The sequence below is a fragment of the Setaria viridis genome, chromosome 9 (genome assembly GCF_005286985.2).
Source record: "Setaria viridis chromosome 9, Setaria_viridis_v4.0, whole genome shotgun sequence".
Lineage (NCBI taxonomy): Eukaryota > Viridiplantae > Streptophyta > Magnoliopsida > Poales > Poaceae > Setaria > Setaria viridis.
Genome location: NC_048271.2, coordinates 4,603,877 through 4,626,659, shown reverse-complemented (window position 1 = coordinate 4,626,659; position 22,783 = coordinate 4,603,877). Strand labels below are relative to the sequence as shown.

General features: G+C 50.3%; 3 protein-coding genes across 3 annotated transcripts; 2 read left to right on the top strand and 1 right to left on the bottom strand.

Moving 5' to 3' along the window:
- Nucleotides 1-1,893: 1,893 nt before the first annotated feature.
- LOC117838644 (uncharacterized) lies at nucleotides 1,894-2,682 on the top strand. Its single transcript, XM_034718746.2, has 2 exons — nucleotides 1,894-2,014; nucleotides 2,126-2,682. Exon 2 carries the CDS (start codon nucleotides 2,151-2,153, stop codon nucleotides 2,502-2,504), a length of 354 nt encoding a protein of 117 aa, XP_034574637.1. The 5' UTR covers nucleotides 1,894-2,014; nucleotides 2,126-2,150; the 3' UTR covers nucleotides 2,505-2,682.
- Nucleotides 2,683-2,906: 224 nt separating this feature from the next.
- On the bottom strand, nucleotides 2,907-8,397 carry LOC117838643 (uncharacterized). The gene is made up of 7 exons (XM_034718745.2): nucleotides 8,206-8,397; nucleotides 6,058-6,127; nucleotides 4,917-4,976; nucleotides 4,715-4,829; nucleotides 4,230-4,345; nucleotides 3,982-4,106; nucleotides 2,907-3,274 (listed from the first exon to the last, which is right to left on the bottom strand). Exons 1-7 carry the CDS (start codon nucleotides 8,280-8,282, stop codon nucleotides 3,154-3,156), a joined length of 684 nt encoding a protein of 227 aa, XP_034574636.1. The 5' UTR covers nucleotides 8,283-8,397; the 3' UTR covers nucleotides 2,907-3,153.
- Nucleotides 8,398-12,518: 4,121 nt separating this feature from the next.
- On the top strand, nucleotides 12,519-17,733 carry LOC117836322 (uncharacterized). The gene is made up of 6 exons (XM_034715726.2): nucleotides 12,519-13,501; nucleotides 13,672-13,748; nucleotides 14,117-14,165; nucleotides 14,272-14,545; nucleotides 16,933-17,038; nucleotides 17,371-17,733. Exons 1-6 carry the CDS (start codon nucleotides 13,093-13,095, stop codon nucleotides 17,590-17,592), a joined length of 1,137 nt encoding a protein of 378 aa, XP_034571617.1. The 5' UTR covers nucleotides 12,519-13,092; the 3' UTR covers nucleotides 17,593-17,733.
- Nucleotides 17,734-22,783: the final 5,050 nt, after the last annotated feature.

Below are 22,783 nucleotides of genomic sequence, written 5' to 3'. Positions count from 1 at the left end.
GACCGTCGACCGCCGTTAGCAGATCCACCTCCCCTGAGCTCGGATCTACACATCCCTAGCGTAGGGGTCCCTTCCTCGATGATGACCGCCGCGTTCTTCCAATTCCACCATCTGGAGGACAGGGGACCACGGCCGAGAGGCTGCTGCCTACGCGGCGGCCGGATCCGCGTCCCTCCCCTTGCCACCCCTTTCGCTGCCGATGGGCGGGTGGCGAGGGTGGCTGCGTTCCTCCCCGGTTGTCGGGTCCGTCGAGGGCGGGGCTCCATGCGCCGCCGCCGTGTGACCGGCCGGGTGGCCGCCCCCCTTCCTCCCAACCCCTCTCTAGTGGTTGCGCCATCTTCCGCCGGTGGGGGGACCGGACAACCGGCTATTTGGCGGCTTCCTTCGGCTCCTTGGCGCCCGGCGGTCCCCGTGCTTCTGGTGGCGGCGGTGATTTCTGGGGAGGGAACAGGGTGTAGGTGAAAGCCTTATGCCTGCTTGCGGGTCAATGACGGCGACACCCTCGGGCACCGCTTCCGTTCTTGAAGGCGTCATTCATTCCCCCTTTCCCTCCCCTACGATGAGCTTCCGGGTGAAAGCCTTGACCATGTTGGTCGGACGACAACGGCGCCAGCAGCGTCGCTCCCTCCTTTGAGGCATCATCTTGGAAGCTCAGCAGGTTCTTGCTGCCGTCACTGAAGGGATCGTTGCTGAACGCCGCTCCTAGTCGTCTCCGGCCGGTCAGGGTCCTCGTGGTGGTCGTCTGTTCTCCCTGGGAAGTGTCTTCTTCTGCGCTTGTTTTCGCTTCGATTCGTCCACCTCGCCCGGGTTGCTTAGGTCATCGTCATCTGGCGGATGCTTTGCCGCCCCCTCTTCTCTAGCGGATGCTTTGCCGCCGTTGGTTGCTTCGAGCGAATGCTTTGCCGCCATGATCGTGCTGGTTGGCTAGATGCTTTGCCACCGTTGTTGTGTTCGGGCGGACGCTTTGCCGTCGTGATCCTAATGTCTGGGTGGATGCTTTGCCACATTTGCAGTTCTGAGACCTTTAGCACCCTTGACGAGGTTGTATCTTTTGGCAGGTTCAAGAGAGTGGCTGTGTCTAGGTTTGTGGGTTCGAGTGTGAATCCATGTGTGTGCGCCCGATTAGCCCGCGTTGTAATTCCGTGTGCGTGTGCCCGGTTGGCCCGCGTTGTAATTCCGTGTGCGTGTGCCCGGTTGGCTCGCGTTGTAACATTTCTAATGTTCTTTCCTTCTTAATACAAAGATATGCAGCTCTCCTGCGTGTTCACGAAAAGAGGAGGTTGTTTTCCTCAATAGTCACTTTTTCAGCCAGCATCAAGTTTAAATGAGGACTTTCGGAGGGTCCAAACAGATCTTTATGGTATTGTGTGGTATGTTTTAGGATATTCTCATCCCCTTCGATGTTCACTCCACCTTTTTTAAACAGAATATAGATTTTTTCCTCTTCTTTCCATTAGCGATTTTGTGAAAGTAGTTAGTGTTGTTATCCCCTTTCAACAATCAGTTTGTATTGGATCTTTTATGCCAATATAATTCCTCTTCTTCTAGCACTCTAAGTAACTCAGTTTGGATAAATGTTTTTTTGTCCAAAAGATTTCTGGGTACCGTACCCTTGTACTACTACCATACCACAGGTAAAACTTTTAGTAGTATATAATTAATTTTGATCAATCATTTACGAACAGTAGTACATGCTAGTATCGTGTATAGTAAAATAGCTGGCCGTTAACGAGGAGCAGCCAGCGTGTGCGTGTGCATTCCACGGACGCCTCCGGAAAAAGTAAGACGAAAACATAGACGAGTGGACCATCCCTGGCCAATCAGGATCCCTCTGGCCACCAAATGGACCTCCTCCATGTCACCACCAAGGATAAACTCCCCTTTGGCAACCGTCCATTCCCCGCCCCGCCTTATCCTCCCCTGATCTCCCGTACAAATGCGCGATCCCACCCGCCCGCCCAAGCCATCCACCACCATAGCCGCCACACTCTTGCTCACGAGCCACAGGAAAAAGGTAAGCGTCGTTCCGTCCATGCCGCATTCTTCCCGTTCCCTGCATCACAGCGCGTCACGACGTTGCCGTGCGTTGCAATTCTCACTTTGCTCGTCCGCTGTCGACTCGCAGGCTCTAGCCCACCGAGAGCGCAGGAATGGCGTCGTTCGCCGTGGCAACGATCCCGTCGCTGGCGGCCCCGGCGGCCAAGAAGAGGTCGTCCGGCGGCGTCACGTACGTGGAGGGCATGAACGCCTACAGCGGCCTCAAGGGGCTCAACAAGGTCACCATGCTCGGCATGCGCAAGACCGCCGACTACTCCTTCGCCAAGATCGTCGCCTCGCTCAGCCCCGCCGGCAAGACGCGGCGCGGCAGCGCGTTCGGCGCCCAGATGAACGCCGCGGCGGAGATCTTCAGGATCGCCGCCATCATGAACGGCCTCGTGCTCGTCGGCGTCGCCGTCGGCTTCGTGCTGCTCCGGGTGGAGGCCGCCGTCGAGGAGTCCGAGTAGGGATGGACGCGCGCGCCCGCCCTGGTAGCAGCAGCAGCCAATCTGTCGCCGCTGCCTCATATAAACCGTGATATATAAAACGCGATGTATGTTTTTGATTGAATTTACTTCGGTATGTATCCATGACAATTGATGAATACCGTGCAAACATGTTTTTGGGGTCGAGGCCCGCAATTGATCTTGAGGTGTTCACATATAAAAGGACTCCAGTCAGTTCTGCGACTCTGAAATCACAGTGCATACACATCCACGTCTTGCAAATCAAATCATGTACAGCTAAGTGGCAGGAGGGAGAGATGCAACCAATGCTTTTATTCTTGCATTCTGATAAGATAACTGAATTATACGATCTATACGCTAGATGATGCGACTCAAACATAGGATATGAAATGCACAGCAAGATTAAAAAGAAAACTCTTTCCGCTCAAATGCCTTGAATAGCATCTGTTACATAACCACTCATTTGAGGCATGGATTTCTGCTCTGCAACTCACAACAGATAATTCTAAGTAAAATGTTCTATAATCAAAGACGAAGAAAGCTTTGTAGCGGAAGGGCTCAAGGATCATCCTAATTCTTGACATACATCAGGAGGCACCTTCAAGAGCGTCAAACTGTAGGTAAAACTGAGACTGCTATCGTCGACTCACTACATCGGTCTCTGACAAGCCGAGAACAGCTGCCAGCTGATGAAAGCCATAACAAGCGAGGAGAATAGCTCGAAGCCAACCACCTTTGGTGTCTGCCACTCCAGTGATCTTCTCAAGTAACTGCGATATTGGTGAGCATGTTTAGCCCAGTAAACAATAAGCGAAATATCTAGAAAGCATGGAACGTGCAAGTCACAGCAAAGCAACTAAATAATCAGATCAAATGGTACGAGTAAAGAATGATATGTTCCGATCACTGGTGAAATACCATAACCCCCCAAAGGCTAAGATCAATTACCAAACCTACACACTCGTATACTGGAATTCAACAGAAAACTCAAAACAAAGCATTTGCCTGGATACTTAATTCAAACACTTAGTTTGGTTCACAACTAGTGCGAGAAAAGGTTCACGGTATTCATGGGAGTATGGGACCTTGCACAAAATGATTATGCATCCAACGGACAAGGAAAATTAGGACTTCTAAATTGCGAACAGTTAAGGGTTAAGGAAAATCTGAAAAAGGAATATATAAAAATTGTTCTGAATTGGACATCAAGTACCATGGTTATCTAATTGGTCAGGTGTAAAGCACGCTGTTAATTGAACAGATAATCTTCCCCAGTTCAAATTAGTAGCAGCAGCAACAGAGCCTTTATCTCAAGTTAATACATATAACGCCACAATAATTTAATAAAGACGTAGGTAACAGCAAAAAGTAGACACACACATCTAAATTTATTATTTCTCATAATAAAACATTTTTATTTCAGAAAAAGGGGGAAATAAGAACACAAACAAAGTGGAGCATGATAGGGATGCTTTACCTTGTGATAGATGGCATTGTTGCCAAGAGCAGAGCACATGCATAAATTATTGGAACCAAAGTCCTAGGCTTGTTCTTCCTAAGCCACATCAATGATCCCAATGCAGCAAGGGAGAGGGTCATCACCTGTAGAGAAACACAAATCAGCAGTCTTCTTGTCAACAACTATGTTAAATAAACATGATGAGTTGTAGCACTAGGAAGCTGGTCTCTTCAAAACAAGGAATCTGACACTACGGAGTGGCATACAAGATTAGCATTTGCTTCAATTCCTTGAAATATGAACTCCCACGTAAATTCAAGCCCTCTTGCCCCAATCCACAGAGGTGCCAGTCGGTGCAGAACCGAATCAGCAAAAGCCCAACCTGAAAACACCAACACATCGATGATAAATCACAACAAAGTTATCTTAGATGGGAAAAGTACAAAACCAAACATTCTTCCACAATTATGCAGAGCAACAAACAAAAGGACATGCTGTTGAATTTCTGGTAACCACTGTCAGTAACCAATAAGTCTAAGTGCGCTTTTGTATCCAAGCCAAAGCCATATCATGGAAAACTAAATTCAGCGCAACTCAAGATGGCCACATAGAAAAGGCTAAGCAGATATTTTTCAGCACATCGTACGCAAGGAAAAATAGGAAAGGCACAGAATGGAGATGCAAGAATAAATATCCCCATGGACGCTGTTTGATGACATGAATCAAATGTCAGCGAGAACTCTGTACTTACCAAGACCAACAGCCTGGAACTTATGATTCTGAGAGATGTTTCTGTGAGTCAACTGTGTCAGAGCAAAATATAGTCCAGCTACATCAATGAACCCAATAAAAACTTTCATTAACTCCTGCAATTTGAAAGAACAAGATATATTAGAGGACGCCAAGAACATGGTATCAAAGTATATTTTGTGTGCCAAGAAAAGCAAATATACCTGATAGGGATCAAAGCTATCATTCTCAGGTACTTTGAGCAATGTTGCTAAGCAAACAAGCTGCCAATACGATATAGCAATGTTAGCAACCAATTCATTAACTTTGGTCACAAGTAGATCATGATAGTAGTAGGTATAGAAATATAGCATGGCAAGGAAGACAATAGGTAATGCCATCCACTGAAATTAAGTACAAAAACTTCAAACAATTTATCTTGGATACATCAGAACAGGAAAAGTTTGAACTTGCCCACTTTTCTTCAAAGAATAACAATACAAAGAAAACTGTATAACGGGGAGCAATACCAGTTTATACCATGCAGAAAGAATTGAATTCAAGAAATGTTCACTACTTTCTTTAATAGCAGTCAAAGAAAAAGCTGTTTGTTATGCATCATGTTAACCCCCAACGCAAAAGTTTATTTCAGAAAGTCAAAAGTGTGCATAAATGTTGCAGAATTATGTTAAACTTATTACTAAGGAAAACATAGTGTCAGGGAAAATATGAATCGGAAAAGGTAGATGCAAGGAGGCAAGATAACATGATATAAATGATTTGAACTAGAAAAAAAATCAAATGGAGAACATGATATCCATGAATGGTAAATAAGTTGGCTTAAGAATCATGGTACAGTCAAATTTTCTTATTGTGAGGTATCTATGCCAAAGCATGACTAAGTGAACTAATGACAAAAAACAGTTCTCATATATCAAACTAACACCAAAAGAAATCCAAAAAACTAGGCATAGGCCCCTCAAATTATTTTACATATGTACAACGTTTTGAGTTCTGCCACTCTATATCAAGACATAAGAGTAGTAAAAATGTGAATATATGACAAAGATAAATCAAAGGGAAAAGGGGCTGGTATTACATATCCAGTGTCCACAGTACACTTGCAAATTTTTTTCCTTATCTATGTTTCATCTGACATCTTTAGTTTGAAGTTGAAAATGTTGAAAGGTTCTAGAATAACTCAGTAATCCACAATCCACATCTCTTTGTTTTTTCCTTCTGGAATTCTTCATGTTATTTGCTGCCCAAATAAAAAGATCTGTTTTCCCATGATTGTGCACTAGATGTAAACCCTTTATCATTTTAAGTTTCAGAAGACATAAGAATCCTGGACTGTTTGCTGACCTTTACAAGTGCAGTTCCAAGATAAACAACAGCCGCTTTTACAGAAGTGCCGATTGTATCATACTCTGACCTGAAACAAATGAAAGGATAAGAAAGTGTAGTAAAAGGGACCTATGGATACAGAAGTGTGTTCATCTATGCTCAGATTAAACTAGGTCAACTAGGGTATACATTCAGATAAAACTAGGCCAAGAATTCATCTAACTTATTTAAATGTTCCATGGATCATGGGTAGACACTCTCATTGCTCAAGTGGGTGACAGTTGAAAAATAAGCAGGGTTTAGTTGAACTGGATGTGACCGTTGCATTAGATGGGAAATGAGATATTCAGACCTTAATGCCACTGAAAAAAGAACAGCACCACAACCTTGCAACTACAGAAAGAAAGTGACAGGTTCGGGGTACCCTCAGGAACGGGGCTTAAGGCAACCAGGCACCAAAAAGCCAAAGGACCAACAGCTAGAAGCATCCTGGAAATGGCCCAGACGACGTTGAAGCCCACCACCCAACCTCCCTTGGTCGGAAGCCAAGAGCCATGACTCGCTGGCTCAACCGGCTCGGGGGCGGGGCCCGCAAGGGGCCCACGGCGCCTTACCCACTCCTTGACTCAGGAAGACCTGCGCTATACAAGAGGCATTGCCCCACGCCGGAGACATGACCAGGCGAGGGGAGCTGACCTTTAACCAGGGGGTCTGAGGGTGAGGCTACACCCTTCAGACCGCCTGCAGGATGAGGCAACGCGCGGCCGTACACGCCCACGCCCCGACGTCATCATCGCCTTCGCCGTCAACGAGACCCGTCAAGATCAAGGCCATGCCACCGCGCCAGGCCCGATACTGTCCCGCAGGTGAGGTGGGACCCAGTGACAGACGTTACGGCGAGGAGCTGCCGTGAGCACACTAAAGAGGTCGAGGAAAGCCGGGACGAGCGGCACGCCCCGTCCAGGCCACTAATCAAGGCCCGCCCATTCATCACCAGTACGGACGACAGCAACAGCACCCGTCCCGTTCACTACCACGGAGTTGACGGATAGGACAGGAGCACGCCACGGAGTAGGTCGGGCCGTGCGTAAGCACCCACGCGGCGCAGAAGCCACCGTACAAGGCGTGCGAAACCCACGACCAGCCAACGGGACAGGACAAGGAGGCCTCTTGGTGCAAGGAAGACCTGACCACGCCACAACCCCCAACCTCTGAGGTCGGGGACCCCCTCCATTTCTCAACGCTGTTGCCCAGTCCCTAGCCTATATAAAGGGAACCAGGCCTCCTTTCACTCTCTCTCGCATTCGACGCATACAGCCACACATCGCACGAACGCTTGCTTGCAAGCACCCTGTTGTAAGCCCAGTGCGCTTGATCCAAGGAACACGACTCCTGCCGAAACTGGACGAAAGGATCTTCCCGAACCAGTATAACTCCTTGTCTCTTGTGTGCTAGCCATTGGAAGTGAGGAGAGAGCGGCGTACGATCACTAGTTGGCGGTACGAAACACCGACAGAAAGGCCATACTAACAACCATTTGATATAATTTACTTGGTCACCCTGTTATTACGTTGTTTGAATAATCCATTCCCCTCCAGAATTCACTTGACAGATTTATATTATTATCATGTGGTTACTCTCTACTGGCAATATAGATCCAATAAGAATTTACTTCCACAAGATTGAAGTGTTCTTCCATACAGTCAGTAGCATCATTTCATATTGGTGCAGCTCACCAGCATCTTCCACCTAATATTCCCCTCCCAACACACAAAAGAGTGTAGGCATGAAGTTAACGTAACAGGTACTGCTAGTAAAAATGGTCAGCTAACCAGTTTCGATTCGAACACCACAATCCACTCAAGCTAAGCTATGAATCCCAACGAACAGTGCAACATAAGTAAGCCAGCACACACGGAACTTGTCTCAGTGTCTCATGCCAACCCAACTCAACTGAGCAAAATTCACTGCAATTGTACTGACTAAAACCACATCCCACAGGCCCGGATCACATCAAGAACGCGCACCATCAGGCGTTCGTGCTCCTCGGTGCAGATCACGCGGCAAAGCTCCCAGATCGCGCAACACACGCAGATCTCGCGTGTTTAGCATACGGATCTCAGAGAGAGAGAGCACGAGAGAAAGGAAGTAAGGGAAGGGAGTTACAGGGGGGTGGCAGAGTAGTAGACGACGTGGGGACCGAAGGTGAGGAAGGCGCAGTTGAGGAAGTGGAACACCGTCATCTCGCCGCCGCCGTCGTCTCCAGCGTCTGTGCAGCGGCGAGGCCGAGGCGCCTGAGACCGTACGTGCGAGACGATTGGGGGAGACGCGCTGTGGGGTAAAACTGGGCTCGAGTCGGACCAGGTCGAGCTAAGTATGTTGGGGAATTAATGGGCTTTTGTACTTGTGATGGGCTAATTAATGGGCCTGAACTTGCGTAGCACAAAGGCCTCTTTTGTGAAACTGGGCATCCGACAACATTACATCACCGAAGACTTACCGTGTTATCAGATCATCAAAATATCAGATAGATACAAATCGAGAAGGTTTCAAGGCTATCGAGGTAAACAACTTGTACTTCCTTTGTTGTATTCTACTCTCTTTTTTTCTGTTCTTCAATGTTCTTGTTCTTGTGGTACAATCGGGCAATCGGGTGTTGAGCTCCTTCGAAAACAAAAAAGTTGGCTACCCTGATGAAAAATGCTTACCCGTACCCGCACTGGGGACTGAATGTAACAATTGACCCGGGTCTGGGGAAAACAAAAGCCAGTGCTGGGCTCGGAAGAACGGTCCATGGCAACGTACGTGTCTTCTGCGAAACACCTGACGAACAGCTCCTCTCCTGCAACTCGGCCGCTACTCCTTGGACGCGCGCCTGTTGTCGCGTAACGCATGACCACCCCAACCCAACAAAACTCCGTGGCCTTGTCACACACTCACACCCGCTGTTGCTCGCCTGGCTTCCGTCAGTCAGCTGACACCGTAGTTCGGCTAGCGCAGTCGTGCCCCCAAAACCCGTCAGGGTACCAGGCACCAGCACCAGCAGTGGTGGGGAAATCATCATGGATTTCCGGGTCGTGGTCCGCCCCAATCACCCCGGCCCGTCCATCCTGAGGCCACCGCCCACCGCGGCGACCCCTCGAGCCGGCAAAACGTAAGCTAAGCGAAACTCGCAATGATCGCGCGGAGAAAGGCAGCGACCTCCCACCGAAACGGCCGGAAAACGAAACCACCCCACGCGGCCACGCCCCGGGGCCACGGTCCCCTCGGCCGGCTGGCCGTTGCTGGACGCCTCCGCGCCGGGAACCGCGGCCGGACGAGCTGGCCGATCAATCATGCGCTCCCACCGCGCTGCGTGTGTGGCTGGGCACATGCGCGCGGGGCTGCTCGGCGCGGCAGCTTTTGGTTGGAGGAGGCGGCCACCACCACGTCGCGCTCGACCAGCAGTACGTGCCCACTGCCCGGCACCGACCACTGCGGCTTTCGAAGAAAGGAAGGAGAGGGCGCAGAGCAAGGGGGAGACCACACAAGGCTCCTAGTCCTAGGCGAGGTCCACGCGCGCCATCGAGTACGTGCAGGTGCAGCGGTGCGCAGCGCGAATAATTGGGGGGAGACGATTGCGACGTAGCGCAGGGCGTGTGTGCTACTCCCCTAGGAGTCTTGCATTGTTAGCGTGCGACCTGGGATCTCAGGTTCTTCTCCAGTGCACGATGGACACACGATCACCATGCACGATGGTCCGCATAATCCATCATCATGCGTGCAGGAGTGAAAAAACAATGGACTGGATATCCATGCCATCTGGGTGTGTGTACGGAGAGTCTCGAACTAATCGGTGGAGTCAACACGAGCGAGCGGCTCTCTGATTTTAGTATGGTCCTCCCACTACCAAGGTCCTTTTTGGTACACCGCAAGTGCCCAACCCAACGCTTGCTATTGCGTTGCCTCTTGGTGAACACATGCATGTAGCACACGCATAGATTTTACCTTTACCTAAGAGAAGATGCCGGCAGTCAGGGTCGTCGGCCCCGCGGCTCCCTGCTGTAGCGCTTTTCAGTACCGACTTTTGACTGCTCGGAATAATGCCATTTGCCCCGGACATGTGTTCGCACGCAGTAGCTAGGTCCACGTAGGGCCTGCATATGTATCAGTACATGTACGTACATATACACATCGGTTTGGCGACATACGTACGAGCGTATTCCTCGACACAACGTGACATCGTAGACTGGAAAAGTACAGTACTGTCAGTACACGCTACAACTACTCCACTAGACACGACCACACAGCCATGCATACAGGCAGCCAGGGGCAGACAGGGCTACCGACTCGCAACACCTCGAGTCACCGAGTAAAGAAAGCCAAGCGGCGTACCCGCGGCGCCCCGGACCAAGATCACGGCACGCACATACCAACACGGCGCGCGCACAGGCGCATGCATGCGGCTAAGAGCCACCACCATTAAACGCGCGCGCACGGGGGCCCGTGCGCGGCAGTGGCGATCTATCGAAAAGCCGCGCGAGCCTTTTGCGCGAGGAACACGCCGCGTTAGGCGCTGACCCGGGGGCGGATCAAAATTCCCCTCGCCCCATTTGTTTAGCCGCCTCGAGAAGTTCCTCCGGCTTGTTGCCATCTCCCCGGCCGCGCGCCCGGCGCGCGTGCCACCGCGCTACGGCCCAGCGCGGGGCGGTCGGAGTCGCCGTACTGCGCCGCGCCGGGCGCCTTTTCCTTCGTGTGCCGCGAGGAGTCCTTGTTGTTCTCTTCCGATGGTTGTTTCCGGGGGGGCTTGCTTAGGCGGCTGATTGGGCGATTAGGTTATGCGAAGACGACGAGATCGGAATGTAGGAGCCGTACTTTTTGCCCCCCTGCTATCTCTCTCCTGGGCGATCGATCGGCCGTAGTATATTGGCGATCCCTTGCGCGCGCTCACGTGACTGACACACGTGCGTGCTGATTCGGCAGGGTGGATTGCTCGTCGGCTGCTATGATATCTTCAGGCGCACAATTCACAAATGCTTGCGATTCTCGGACGGTGTTTAGGTTCCCCAAATATGGCATGTTTGACACTTTCAACTGTCAGCAACAAACCACTGCATCCTGTTTATGTGAAACATTACAGGACAGCCTTTGTTCTTGCTGAGTGAGCGAGTGAAGAAGGATAGATGGCTACACCTTGTCACCATCATCATCATCTTGCTACCTGGCTAGCTAGACGATGCAAGCAACAACTCTTCTCTCCGGTGTCACTCTCCATGCCTCTCGCTCTCGCTCGTACCAGCTAGCAGGGCAGAGCGCGCGGCAGCTAGTGCTCCGCACCGTGTTGTCGCATTCCGCCACATTCACTACGCCCTGCAGCCGGGGCAGCGGGCAGGGCAGCGTCCGGCGTCCCACACGGCCACGGCGGACGGGATCGAACGGGAGAACCCTTTTCCCTTTCATGAATATGGAAAGATCCCCAGCGGCCTCGCCCGGGGGCCATTATGCTTCTGCTTTGCTGAAAACGTCCACCCCCAAAGGGGCCGGCGTCAGCCCGTTTTACACACCTTCCTTGGTCCTGCACTGCAGCTGCAGACCAAGACCATCCTTCAGATCAAAAGGTGAGACCTATCTTTGCAGCTAGCACAATGGGTAGCCCTGGCTGGCTTGGATTGGTGTCAGACACTCAGACCCTACCATGTTTATTCAATTCAGTGGCTTGCTTGCACTCGCTCCCTCACCGGTCACCAGCAGATAAGAAGACCCATCTCAAGTCAAGCGCTAGACAAGCGCTCTAAAATCACTCATCAACTGTTGGGTTTTGGCTAAATAAGCATATATGGTAGCCCCTTATGTGTAGCACTCCTACTAGATAGGATATCTAAAACCACACTAAATATATGCTGGCAGGACTGTGAAAACCAGAATTGGAGCCCACACACTTTGTCTATTGTGCTTTATTGTCCTACTAACATAGTGTCCAGCTCTTAGACTGTTGACCACCGATGTGTTTTATTGCATGGAAATTACTTTAGTACCTCTTGGCATCCAAAATAACCTACATATCATTAACCTAACATTACGCTCCTCCTCCCCGACCCCTTAATGAAATATGTTCTGAGAGTTCGTGAAAAAAAAACCGATACATTGCTAGCATATAATGGGGGAAAATAACGGTCAGTGTAGTGGAATGAACTGTCCCGGTCAAACCATGACGTTGCACTTGTTCACTTCTCACATGGCGACATAGATCATGAACAAACAAAATGTTTTTTCATCGGTAAGTGATCAGCAGCACCAAATAAATTTTCTTGAAAAAGCTGTTTTTCATGATAAAAAAAAAATTCTCTTCTCCCAGCTCCAGTCAACAGGTAGAGTATAAAGTAATTTGCCCACCTGAAACATCATGGTACGAGGGACGAGCTACGTTTTGAACATTCACCACATACCACCACCGTACATACGTTCCAATGTCAGATTGCACATGAAGGCGGCCAGGAACAGCGACTGTAGCACCATTATGGCCTTCAAGTACAGTGCCTTCAGCTTATGCGCCCTGCGCCCCTGCCCCTCCAAAGCTTACATGCTACACCCTTCTTTAAGCAGCATTCCCAAGGGACCAAATCATACACCACTCATGACCTAATCACCACAGCTTCTTTTGCCCCTCATCACTACCCCCAGGCTCTAAGCATCTCCTTTCCCCTCTGTGGCTCTCTCTCGCTCCTTTTCACTTGCCACTTTGCTCAAATCCACCATCCCTTCCCCACACTCTCTTTCTCTTTCTCAGTGACTGTACCACTGTCCAGACTTTGCCCATCTCTCTCCTCATCTCCTTTCCTCTCCCTCCCTCTCTCTTTCTACTACCTTCTTTCCTCTTCTTTGATCACCGGCCGGACCACCGCTGATATAACTACTTCCTACCCCTCCATGGCCTCCGCTTGATTCAACAAGTATATGATCGCCTGATCCCAAGAAGCAAGAAGTCGTGGATTGGCTAGGAGCTTGATTCCGTCCTCCATTTTGATCGTTGAGGTAGCTGCAAGGCTGTGACTTTCCATTGCTTGAGATCCTCCAATGCTGCAAAGGAACCTGCCGAATCTCTCCCTCGGGATAAGCCCACCAGCCGCCTCGTCAGCCGCTGCTTGTGACGCGCTGGCGGTGGCGAGGCCTCCGTTGGCAGAGCCAAGCACGGCCCCGCACGCTGAAGGAAGCGGCGAGGTAGGGTTCTTCGCAAACCCTAGCCCCGTCGCGGAGCCCCCGGGCCTCAGCCTGGGGCTCGGCACGCCAGCGGCGCGCGGCGGCGACGCGGCCGGACGCCGAGGCCACCTCGAGCCGCAGGGATGCGCGTTCAAGCGCGCTGCCACCAGGGCGTCCCTGCCAGGCGGATCGACGAAGCGGAGCGCCCGGGCGCCGCGGATGCGCTGGACCACCGCGCTCCACGCGCGCTTCGTGCACGCCGTGGAGCTCCTCGGCGGCCATGAGAGTAAGCTTATATAGCATTCGCGCCACTGATTTCGCATGATCTGAGATGCTTGCATTCCCCTTATTTTGCTTCTGCATAAGCTTATTCTTTATGCTCAATTCTCTGACGATCTTTCTGGCGCGTGCGCGATCCGTTCTTGTGGCTGCCGCGCCGTCTCTGACTGCCGGCAGGAGCGACTCCGAAGTCGGTGCTGGAGCTGATGAACGTCAAGGATCTGACGCTGGCGCATGTCAAGAGCCACCTTCAGGTATACGTGCAGAAAGAAAACAAGAAAAACTAATGGCATATATAGATTAGCTAACACCATACACTGATACGCAAACACGGAATGAGAACATCGTAAATCTTTTTGCATGATGATGGCTCCTTTTTGTTTTTTTTCACCACTTTTGTGGGTTTCTTACTGGTAAACTACTTTTGTCCCTGGTGAATCTTGCATTGGTCAAGTGCTAGGTGACAAACAAACGGCATCTAGCTTGGCCGCAATGGAGAGAGTAAACAAGACGCACATGATACTTTCATCATATCGTGCACCTTCTCGCACATACGCGACACAAAAAACTAACCAAAACATCATGATAACTAATCCGTTTCCGTCCTCCCCTTGACTTGCAGATGTATAGGACGGTGAAGAGCACAGACAGATCGTTACACATCGCCACAGGTATGTAACTCGAACAAAGCTAGCGCAGATCATGGACGTACGTGCAATGTAGTCCTATTTCATGCCGTGCGTGCAATGGCCGATCGTTCGAGCATTGTGGTCGCAGGCGAAGCGTTGCCGCTGCAGAGGACGACGGCGACAGGGATGGAAGCGGCGGCGGCCGCGGCAGCAGCAGGAGGTGGTGCTGCTGCTGGGGGTGGGGTGGTAGTGGTACCGGTGCCAGCAGCATGTGACGACATGGTTGGGATCTGCAGCTCTCCTTCGGCGGGCTCTGCGCCGCCTGCTGCGGCGACTACTTCCGCTGCTCACTTCCTCTATGCGCCACCAGCAACTGCTCCACTCGCGGCAGCACCGCCACCTCCTCCACCCATTCCCCCGAGGTCTGTCTCCGCATGTCACCTTCATTCATCACTTATCTGTGTCCTATTGTTACTGCTATCACTGGGTTTTACAGTCGTCGCTTCTGCTCTGACCAACGAGTTAACATTGGTCTGCATATGTTGCCTAGTTTAAATTTTCGAAAAACAATGCATGTGCACACACAAAGCTTCAAGGATTTGCGACTTTGTTTTCACGCATTAGAAAAATCTCTGGATCGAGTATGCTCAAATTAGCTCGATCAGTTTGCATATATGTTCTTTATTTATCGTATTCGTAGGAGCGATAATGCTTACTGATTTTGCTATCTCGGCCTTAGTCAAATTGCAGCCTTTTATTGAATCTGTTACTAGTATAGATATAGGCATATAGCTCTTAATAACAAGAGGAGAAAAGCAGAATGCACATGAAATGTGCTTATGTTTGACGCATGCAGCAGCTACTCTTTTGTTGCCATTTGTAAATAACAAAAGGCCTGATCACCTGCTTAAAGAAATGATACAGATGCTCTTGGAGTAAGCCGAGTATATTGTACACTATATATGAATAATATACTAGCTAGTAGATTGTATATTATACTGTATCAGAAGAAGATGGATTCGGTTCAAAACAATACTATACTATAGCCTATAGGTGCATGTGGTTCTTCGAAGGACGCTTGCACACGCCCGCACCACCACAGGCATAGACACGTTCACACATCATGTCTATGAGAGATCGGTTCGATAGATCTTGATATTGACATTTATCATAGGCGCCTCACCATTATATAAATTGACCCGGTTTGCCAGAGGCTTCCCAAGTCCCACATGCACATCTCATCTAGAGTTTGTAGGCTAAAATACAGGTTTGCTAAGTCATTATTTCTAGTCTAAGTAATAAAAACAAGATGCATCATCCAAATACTTTCGGTGTATCCGGCCCGTAACTTCACTGACATAAATTCTTGGAGCTAAAATATGAAGCTTTAAAAAATTGTAGTCAAACTCTGCCCAAAAAAACCTATTATCAAATAATCATTGATTGAAAAAGCAATTGTCAAATTGATTGGCTAGTGGTCAGTGGAACACTTGAAGGTCTCAAATAACCATTGCTTACTGTACTAGCTCTCACAAAATTATGGAACGAATTAATATTATTCTATGTTATACATGTTAAAAATCCATCAATATTATACTTGAGCTGACCAGCAATATTCAGCGCTAGAATGTCATGGAGAAAAATGCTTACTATACCCCATTTTCCTGCGAGCATGTCCTCTCTCCAGAGTCCAGACTGCACCTCAGTTCTCGATCCACCCCCTAATCTCTGATAAAATCTGGAGTAGCATATATATTTATCCCAGGCATGGACTGAGCGACAACAAGTGTTTTCGCTGTAGCCCATATGTCCCCCTGCCGACCTCTTCCCCGTGTCGTCACGCATCCATGCACGCTTCTCCTTGTCCGCGTCCGCGTCCGTTAGCCCCAGGCCCCAGCCATCATCACGCTCCGTGCTGTGAGGTGCTCACCATCCCTGTCACCCTCTCTCTCTCTCTTATCTCTTGGTCGCAGTTCACTGATGCGATCATATGGTCAATCGACCCATAGACCTCAGAACTCACCAGCTATCTGTGCATGTATCATTCAGCTGGACGGAATGGAGTTCTGTCTCCTGACCAGCTTAAATCGTTGGAAGCTAATATAACAATTAATATGAGCATAGTGAGTCTAGGTTAAGTACAAACCAACCACACGTTTCTCGAGGAAAGAAAGAAGCTGCTGCAGATCAATAGGACACACAGGGGATCCATGGCAGAAGATGCGTAGCTAGACATGGGTCGGAGGTCTTGCGATATGCTGCAGGCTTGGCTTCTGGCCGTTCTGGGTTATGTTCGGTGCCCATGCACGCAAATATGGATCAGTTGAGAGACAGTGGGACAGTATTCCAAGTTGTTGACCTATGGGCGTCCGGCCTCCTGTTCATCTGCAAGCAGCGGAGCGTGGTAGGGACAAATCGAGGCATGCATGTTCCCATATGCTACAGCAACGACGCCAGATGCGGCAGCACCAGAGCCCTTCGCTGTGCATCAACACTAAACATCACGGGGCAAAGCTACAAGGAAACATGGAAGCTAGTTCGTGCATGTCTGCAATGATAAAGCAGATATGCATGCACCATGCGTGTTTTAGAATCCGAAGTATTTGGCAGTGATGCGCAACCTTCTGTATACACTTTTATCTTCTGTGCGCAGCCCTGCTGCAACTACTGATAACCTGCATCTCTGACCACGGATTAAATGGCTAACAGTGGGTTTCACTTTTTTTTAACACATTGTGTGCTACTACAAGTACTACTGGCGAGTGCATGGAGTTGATAAGGGCTCTCTGTTAATTTGTTGAGCACACAGGACTGACCACGCACCAGGAGTGCTGGGGAAAGGTGCTGCAATTGTTGACTCGGCTCACCGGTGTCAGAAACACAATTTCTCACCACCAGCGCTTCAAGATACCCAGGTACGTGCACACGCAAGAACTATCTATATTGTGTCTGATGCAGACAAACGAAAAGGCTGTGGTAATTCCACCATGCACGCAAGCCACGTGATTTGGCAGCTCTTTTTGCACTATACTGTTTGACTAGGCATGACACTATATCAAAAAAACACTATACTGATATCAGGACATATAGTACGTGGAGTATAAAAAGTATACTGCTCCTCTGAAGAAGTGTATATCATCGCTCTGAATTGAAATAGTATATGGGATAGTGCTGGCATTCACATATATTCCTTTGGAGGAAAAAACTGTTATTTATGCATGCATGTATTGTCATGGTAATGTATCAGGCAGCTCAAGAAGAGGTAAATCGTCACCTTGCTATGGGACTGCACGCAAGATCTGAAGCGGTGGCTACAAACTGCTCGAGCCCAGCGAGCTCTTCTTCTCCGTCCCTTGCAAGCGTGGAGCTGCTGGCAGACGACATGTATGCGCCGAACCTGGAGATCTCCCTCGGGAGGCAGGACTGGAGCATGGAGCGCCCGGAAGAACTTAGCCTAAAATACCTGTGACAAAAAGGAACGTACGTAATCAAATTCTTTCTGGTTTCGCTCAGCTAACCGTGTTGATGGATCAAAGTGAATGAAGAAATCCCATGGATTTTATAGTTGGCATGGAGGAACGAAATCTATAAAGTTTCGAGAGTGCTTTAATCGATCCCTTGGGAGCGTGTGAATCATATGTTTTTGGACTTTACCAAGATATAACAGGTAGAGATGGCAGTCGGACCCATGGATGCGGGCGTCCGTGGGTTTCACACCCGATGGGTGCAGGCGTGGGTGCAAAATTCTACTAGTGGGTCTAGACCTGACCCGACCCCGCGTTAAGATGGGTTGGGTATGGGTGTGAATTTTTACCCATGGGTGCTCAATGAGGCCCATCATAACAAGGTATATTCTAGTTCACCTCATGACACATGATCCTTTGTACCATGAATTTGGTCCAACCTAAGAATCCCAGATTATACATTCACTCACTCAATCACTCCCTTCCCCTCAATCCCTCTCCCTCCCTTTATCCACGCCGCCATCCCCAGTTCCCAGCTCCTGGCCTCCTGTACGCGGAGGCAGAGGCACGAAGCCAGCAGACGCGCTGTCTAGTGGCCCGCTCCTATGCATCTTGTGCTACTGCATCTAGAGATCCAACTCCATCATCTTGTGCTACTGCATCTTATCATTATATATTGCCTGATATCGTGCGATCATGTTGATATATATTGTATGTTGTACCCATGGGCGAACCGAAACCCGAGGGCGACCTGTGGGTGCGGGTGCGGGTGTGTCGTTTCACCCACGGGTCTGTCTGAGGACGGGTGCGATCGAGTGTTGCCGGTCTTGTTGAGGGCGGAATTTTACTCCACCCCACCTCACCTCCGCACCCATTGACATCCCTAGGTGCTTATTTGTACCCCGCCGCATGATTCAAATAACTTGAGAGAGAAGCTGGATGTGTTGCGTCCTCTCTCGAGACGACTGACGGTCACCGTACCGTGCTCAAGAAACAAGAGACGAGGGCGTTGCAGCATACCGGAGGCGATGGGACGACGACAGAGCCGGTCGCGTGGCCGGAGCACCGTGCTATACTGTGGAAGCCATCGAGATTCCGATAGGGTCGCAAACTAGCAACGGCGGACGAAGCCTCGGGCTACGGGAGGCGATGCCGCGATGGCCGTCTGAGCAGCAACCGGCGCCGGCCGTCTTTCTTCCACGCCACGCGCTTTGGTTCTTTCGGGGGGTTTCCGGCTTTTCCTCCGCTAGCAAGCAACGCCGCCGCCGTGTCATGCGTTTTGCCCAATCACCATGCCAGTTTGCGGCCCACCAAGCTTCTTATCACGCGGCAAAAGCCACGACAGCGACATCGGTCTACCAAGAGACAAAAGGCCGTCGCGAATATACATCGCGTACGCGACAGTTGTGCCGTCATCACCTTCAGCGGACCGGTCCGACGCCTTGGTCCGGCTTCCTGTTCAGTTTGGCCCACTATTAATTATTTCGGCCCAATTATACTGTTTATTGTGGTTTTTGATTTCGGAGCGATGCTTTACTAGGTGGTGCATGCAGGCCGACGTGCGTGCGAGTTGTAGGCTCAGCATGCAGCTAGAGGCCCACGGTAATTTTCTTTCTTGCTTCTCTGTTTTTTTCCCTCCTTTTCCCATTCTCTACCCATTCTCTACCGTAGATTTTTTTAAAGACGTGGATATCACATTTTTCATTAAAAAGGAGAAGTTTGAACATGTACAACCAAGATACACGACCACGCAAAAAGAAAAAAGACTTGATTTGGTCAGGCTGTAAACCACAAACTGAAAAAGAAACACCACGACCTAAGGTACTCAAAGCTGCATCAACGAGCGGAGTCCTTGGAAGCCCACTCGACCCAAAGTCCTCGCTTCCTCCACAACATATTTAATTTTTTGTTCGTAGAACATAGTTATTTATTTGTGGTGTTCAAACATTTGTTCGCAGTAGTCATAACTAATTAATTTGTATCTAAAAAAATTTTAAAAAAATATTCTACAAACGATCTTGTTATAAAAAATTTAACGGTACAATCAAAATTTGTTTTGAAGGTTCAGTTTAAGAGTTATGACTATTTTAGTTTTCGGACGCTCTTCCATGTATATGATATCACCAACTCTAATAAGCTGTTACTCCACTTTGATTTTGCGGCCCAGGCTGCAGGCCAGTCGCCGGATGTGTGGCCTTCTACTGTGCATAACCACACCCGCAAAACGTTCCACACGGAAAGCAATTCAGGAGCAGAAGTGATAGCAACAGCAGCAGAATAGTCCATGAGACTCTGACAAATATGCCGGAGCTGCTGTCATCGAGCCCACGGTAATCGCACGAATCCACCCACTGGCTCGGCACCGGGCTTGAAACTGCCTGCCACGGCGGCCTATCGAGCCGAGGCGCGTGTTACGGATAGCAACTGACAGGCTAAACTTTCTGCCGACTTATGCTACACGCCCCCGGATATCGGATGCCTGTGGGCACGCAGACTGAAAAGCCGCAGTTAGTTGATCAGTCTCTCACTCACACCGGCTGCAGCTTCAATTCTGTGTGCCGAGCATGGAACGACCCCCAGATTCCAAACAATTCCTTGGAGCACTCTCTGTGCAGGGCACCGCTATAAGCGGCCCGTTCGCGTCGGTAGCTCCCTCGGCAAATCTCTCGCTTCTTCGCATTCACCTCATCAGCTGCCTGTCCCAGTTCTCCTGCTGCTACGATCGCGATGTCAAGCCTGATAGATATTTGGACGCTGGAGCGCGAGAGGATGGCTCGGACCAGGGGCGCACAGGCGTTCAGCTGGTCGGTGGCCGGTGGCGCACGGAAGGGACGCGGCACGGCTCGGCGGCCTCAATCTTGTGGGAGCAGCAGCGCCGCTACGATCTGCGATGGAGTTGGTGTGCCTGCGGCTGACGGTGCCCTGGTTGTGATGAACGCTGCCGAGAAGCAGGCTGCTGCTGCTTCTGGTGGTGGCGCGCCGGCGTTCGTTCAGGAGGACGCTTTCTTGTCCATCCTAGTCGATTGCTTCGGGCAGTAGATCTTTTGAACATATATGACCGAATCTGTAATCAAAGATATAGTAGGTTACCACTTACCACGTAATCGTTGTGCAGTTTCTTGCAATGTTCTGAAACATCAAATGATGTTTGTATTTTCTGAACGTCACTGATACATCGAGATGGTCTGATGCCTCAGATCAAGTTCGTTTTCATGTGCTAGAACACAGCAAAGAGGATACCGATAGGATCCAAGTAGAAGCGAGGGAGCTGTAAACTCACCACCACCACTCGACTATAAACGGGATATTTGATCTCAGATACTTGTCATTTGTCAATAATCTTTACACACACACGGAGATATTTTTGCTTCGTAGCATCCAAAGAAGATCTCTTGACTCTCCAGCTCCTGTTTTAACACCTGTCGGGGGAACTCAGAGATGACCATACGACGGAAGAGATAATTGTCATGAGTTTGATGATCGATCGACTAGCCTGCTACCCTAGACCAAGGGGAAACCCATATAACGTTACGCAGTCGAACAAATGCACGAAACTTTAGTAAAAACACAAGAGCGCTTGTGCGTTTTCGGGCTTCCGGCCGGCATGTACCACGGGCGGATGCCATCGCGGTTCCCGTGAAACTCCGACCAAGACCGTGTGGCAAGGAGATGGATGTCCTTGCACGGTTGCACCTCACAAACAGTACATCGCCGCGGACCGCTTGTTGAGCCTCCATCTGATTCCCCGAATCAAATACTCCTCCGCTACGCAAGCCGGAACTCGAACACGGAGCGGATGGCGATGGCCTCCGCCCGTCGGTCGGCGATCCGCATCCGCGCGCGGAATCAGGAGAGATATCCCTTCGCCCGCCCGCGCGGGGCCGCGGCACGGCTGGCACCGGTATATCCATCACCGGCCCGCGCGCGGATCCCTCGGCGGCCAGCCACCACACGATGGCCGCGCGGGCGCCACGCCGTCACATGGGCGAAGGCGAGGGCGTGGCCGTGGCCCCGGCCCCGAAGCGGACAGCGACGACGATTACCACTCCCCGTAGCCCGTCGTGGAGAACGCCACGCCTCCAGAGCCCCGGACGCGCGTATAAGTAGAGCACCCAGAGCCTCGTGGCTACCAAAGCAGCCAAGTGGAAAAGGAGCTAGTAGCGCAAGAACCTTGTTCTTTCCGGTGTCTAGTGTGTAGAGTGAGAGCAGGCCGGCGCAGCTGAGACGAGTGCAGGGATGGCTGGAGCGGTTGGTGTCTCGCTGGAGGCGTTCGCCAAGATTGGCCGGCCTGAGGAGGCGCAGGCCGTCGGTGTGGAAGCCGGCCGGAGCCATCAGGGTGACGGTGGCGTTGGCGCCGTGGCTGAGAGCGGGACGAAGGGCGTTGTTGTCCAGGAGAAGAGGAGGCGGAACAGCGGCGTGCTCTCCGACTCGGATTCCGTGGTGTGCATGCTCATGGACCGTTTCGCACCGGCTTGACGCGCAGGCCGGCGGAGTCGCGGAGAGCGCGGCGGTGCGTGTATAGCAGCAGGGTAGGTGCACGGTACATACACGGAAGGAGGAAGGGGGCCGGCTGGTGTTTTGTACTGTAATTATGTGCCACTGTGGTTAGACGTGCAACTGTATCATATGGGTTTTATGTCTTCGATCGAAGCGAATATTTCTTTGGTTAGCATCTCAGATATGTTAATTTGCATTCGGGATTTGGTGGCTTTGTTTTCTTGTTTACCCATGATGTTAGCTGTTGTTCATACCCATACCCTGGCAGTCTGCTTGAGCAACTAATCAAGAGGGCCAGGCATACTAATTTTCTCTGAAAATCAATGAACAGTAGTCGATTTACTGTTTCTGTAGCGGAGATTGTCAATGGCAGGGGTGGCCATGCACCCCCCCCCCCCCCCCCCCCCCCCCCCCCCTCCAAGCTCCGCCCCTGCAGCCGATGGAGATTATGTCGCACAGAGAGTACTTCTAGGCTTGTTTCTGTTTGTTTGATTGGCCCGTTGATGAATTCATGAGATGCCGTTGGCGTGCTGACCATTTTATTTTATGTTGTCCTTTTCTTATTTGTTGCTTGAACGGTAATGTAACATATGGTGGGTGTCTCATTTTTTTTTTAACTTTGTGCGAGGGGTGAATCCAGTTGTATTTTGACTTTTTCGATGGACGGATGTAGCATTTTTATTTTCTCTTAGGTTTTTT

Excerpts from the sequence above, each read along its gene's own strand:
- LOC117838643 (XM_034718745.2), bottom strand. The coding sequence starts at position 8,282 with ATGACGGTGTTCCACTTCCTCAACTGCGCCTTCCTCACCTTCGGTCCC. Across the intron at positions 4,830-4,916 it reads ATAGCTTTGATCCCTATCAG|GAGTTAATGAAAGTTTTTAT; the intron begins GTATATTTGCTT and ends TTCAAATTGCAG. Across the intron at positions 4,107-4,229 it reads TTGAAGCAAATGCTAATCTT|GTGATGACCCTCTCCCTTGC; the intron begins GTATGCCACTCC and ends GTTTCTCTACAG.
- LOC117836322 (XM_034715726.2), top strand. The coding sequence starts at position 13,093 with ATGCTGCAAAGGAACCTGCCGAATCTCTCCCTCGGGATAAGCCCACCA. Across the intron at positions 14,546-16,932 it reads CCTCCACCCATTCCCCCGAG|GACTGACCACGCACCAGGAG; the intron begins GTCTGTCTCCGC and ends TTGAGCACACAG. Across the intron at positions 17,039-17,370 it reads CAGCGCTTCAAGATACCCAG|GCAGCTCAAGAAGAGGTAAA; the intron begins GTACGTGCACAC and ends GTAATGTATCAG.
- LOC117838644 (XM_034718746.2), top strand. The coding sequence starts at position 2,151 with ATGGCGTCGTTCGCCGTGGCAACGATCCCGTCGCTGGCGGCCCCGGCG.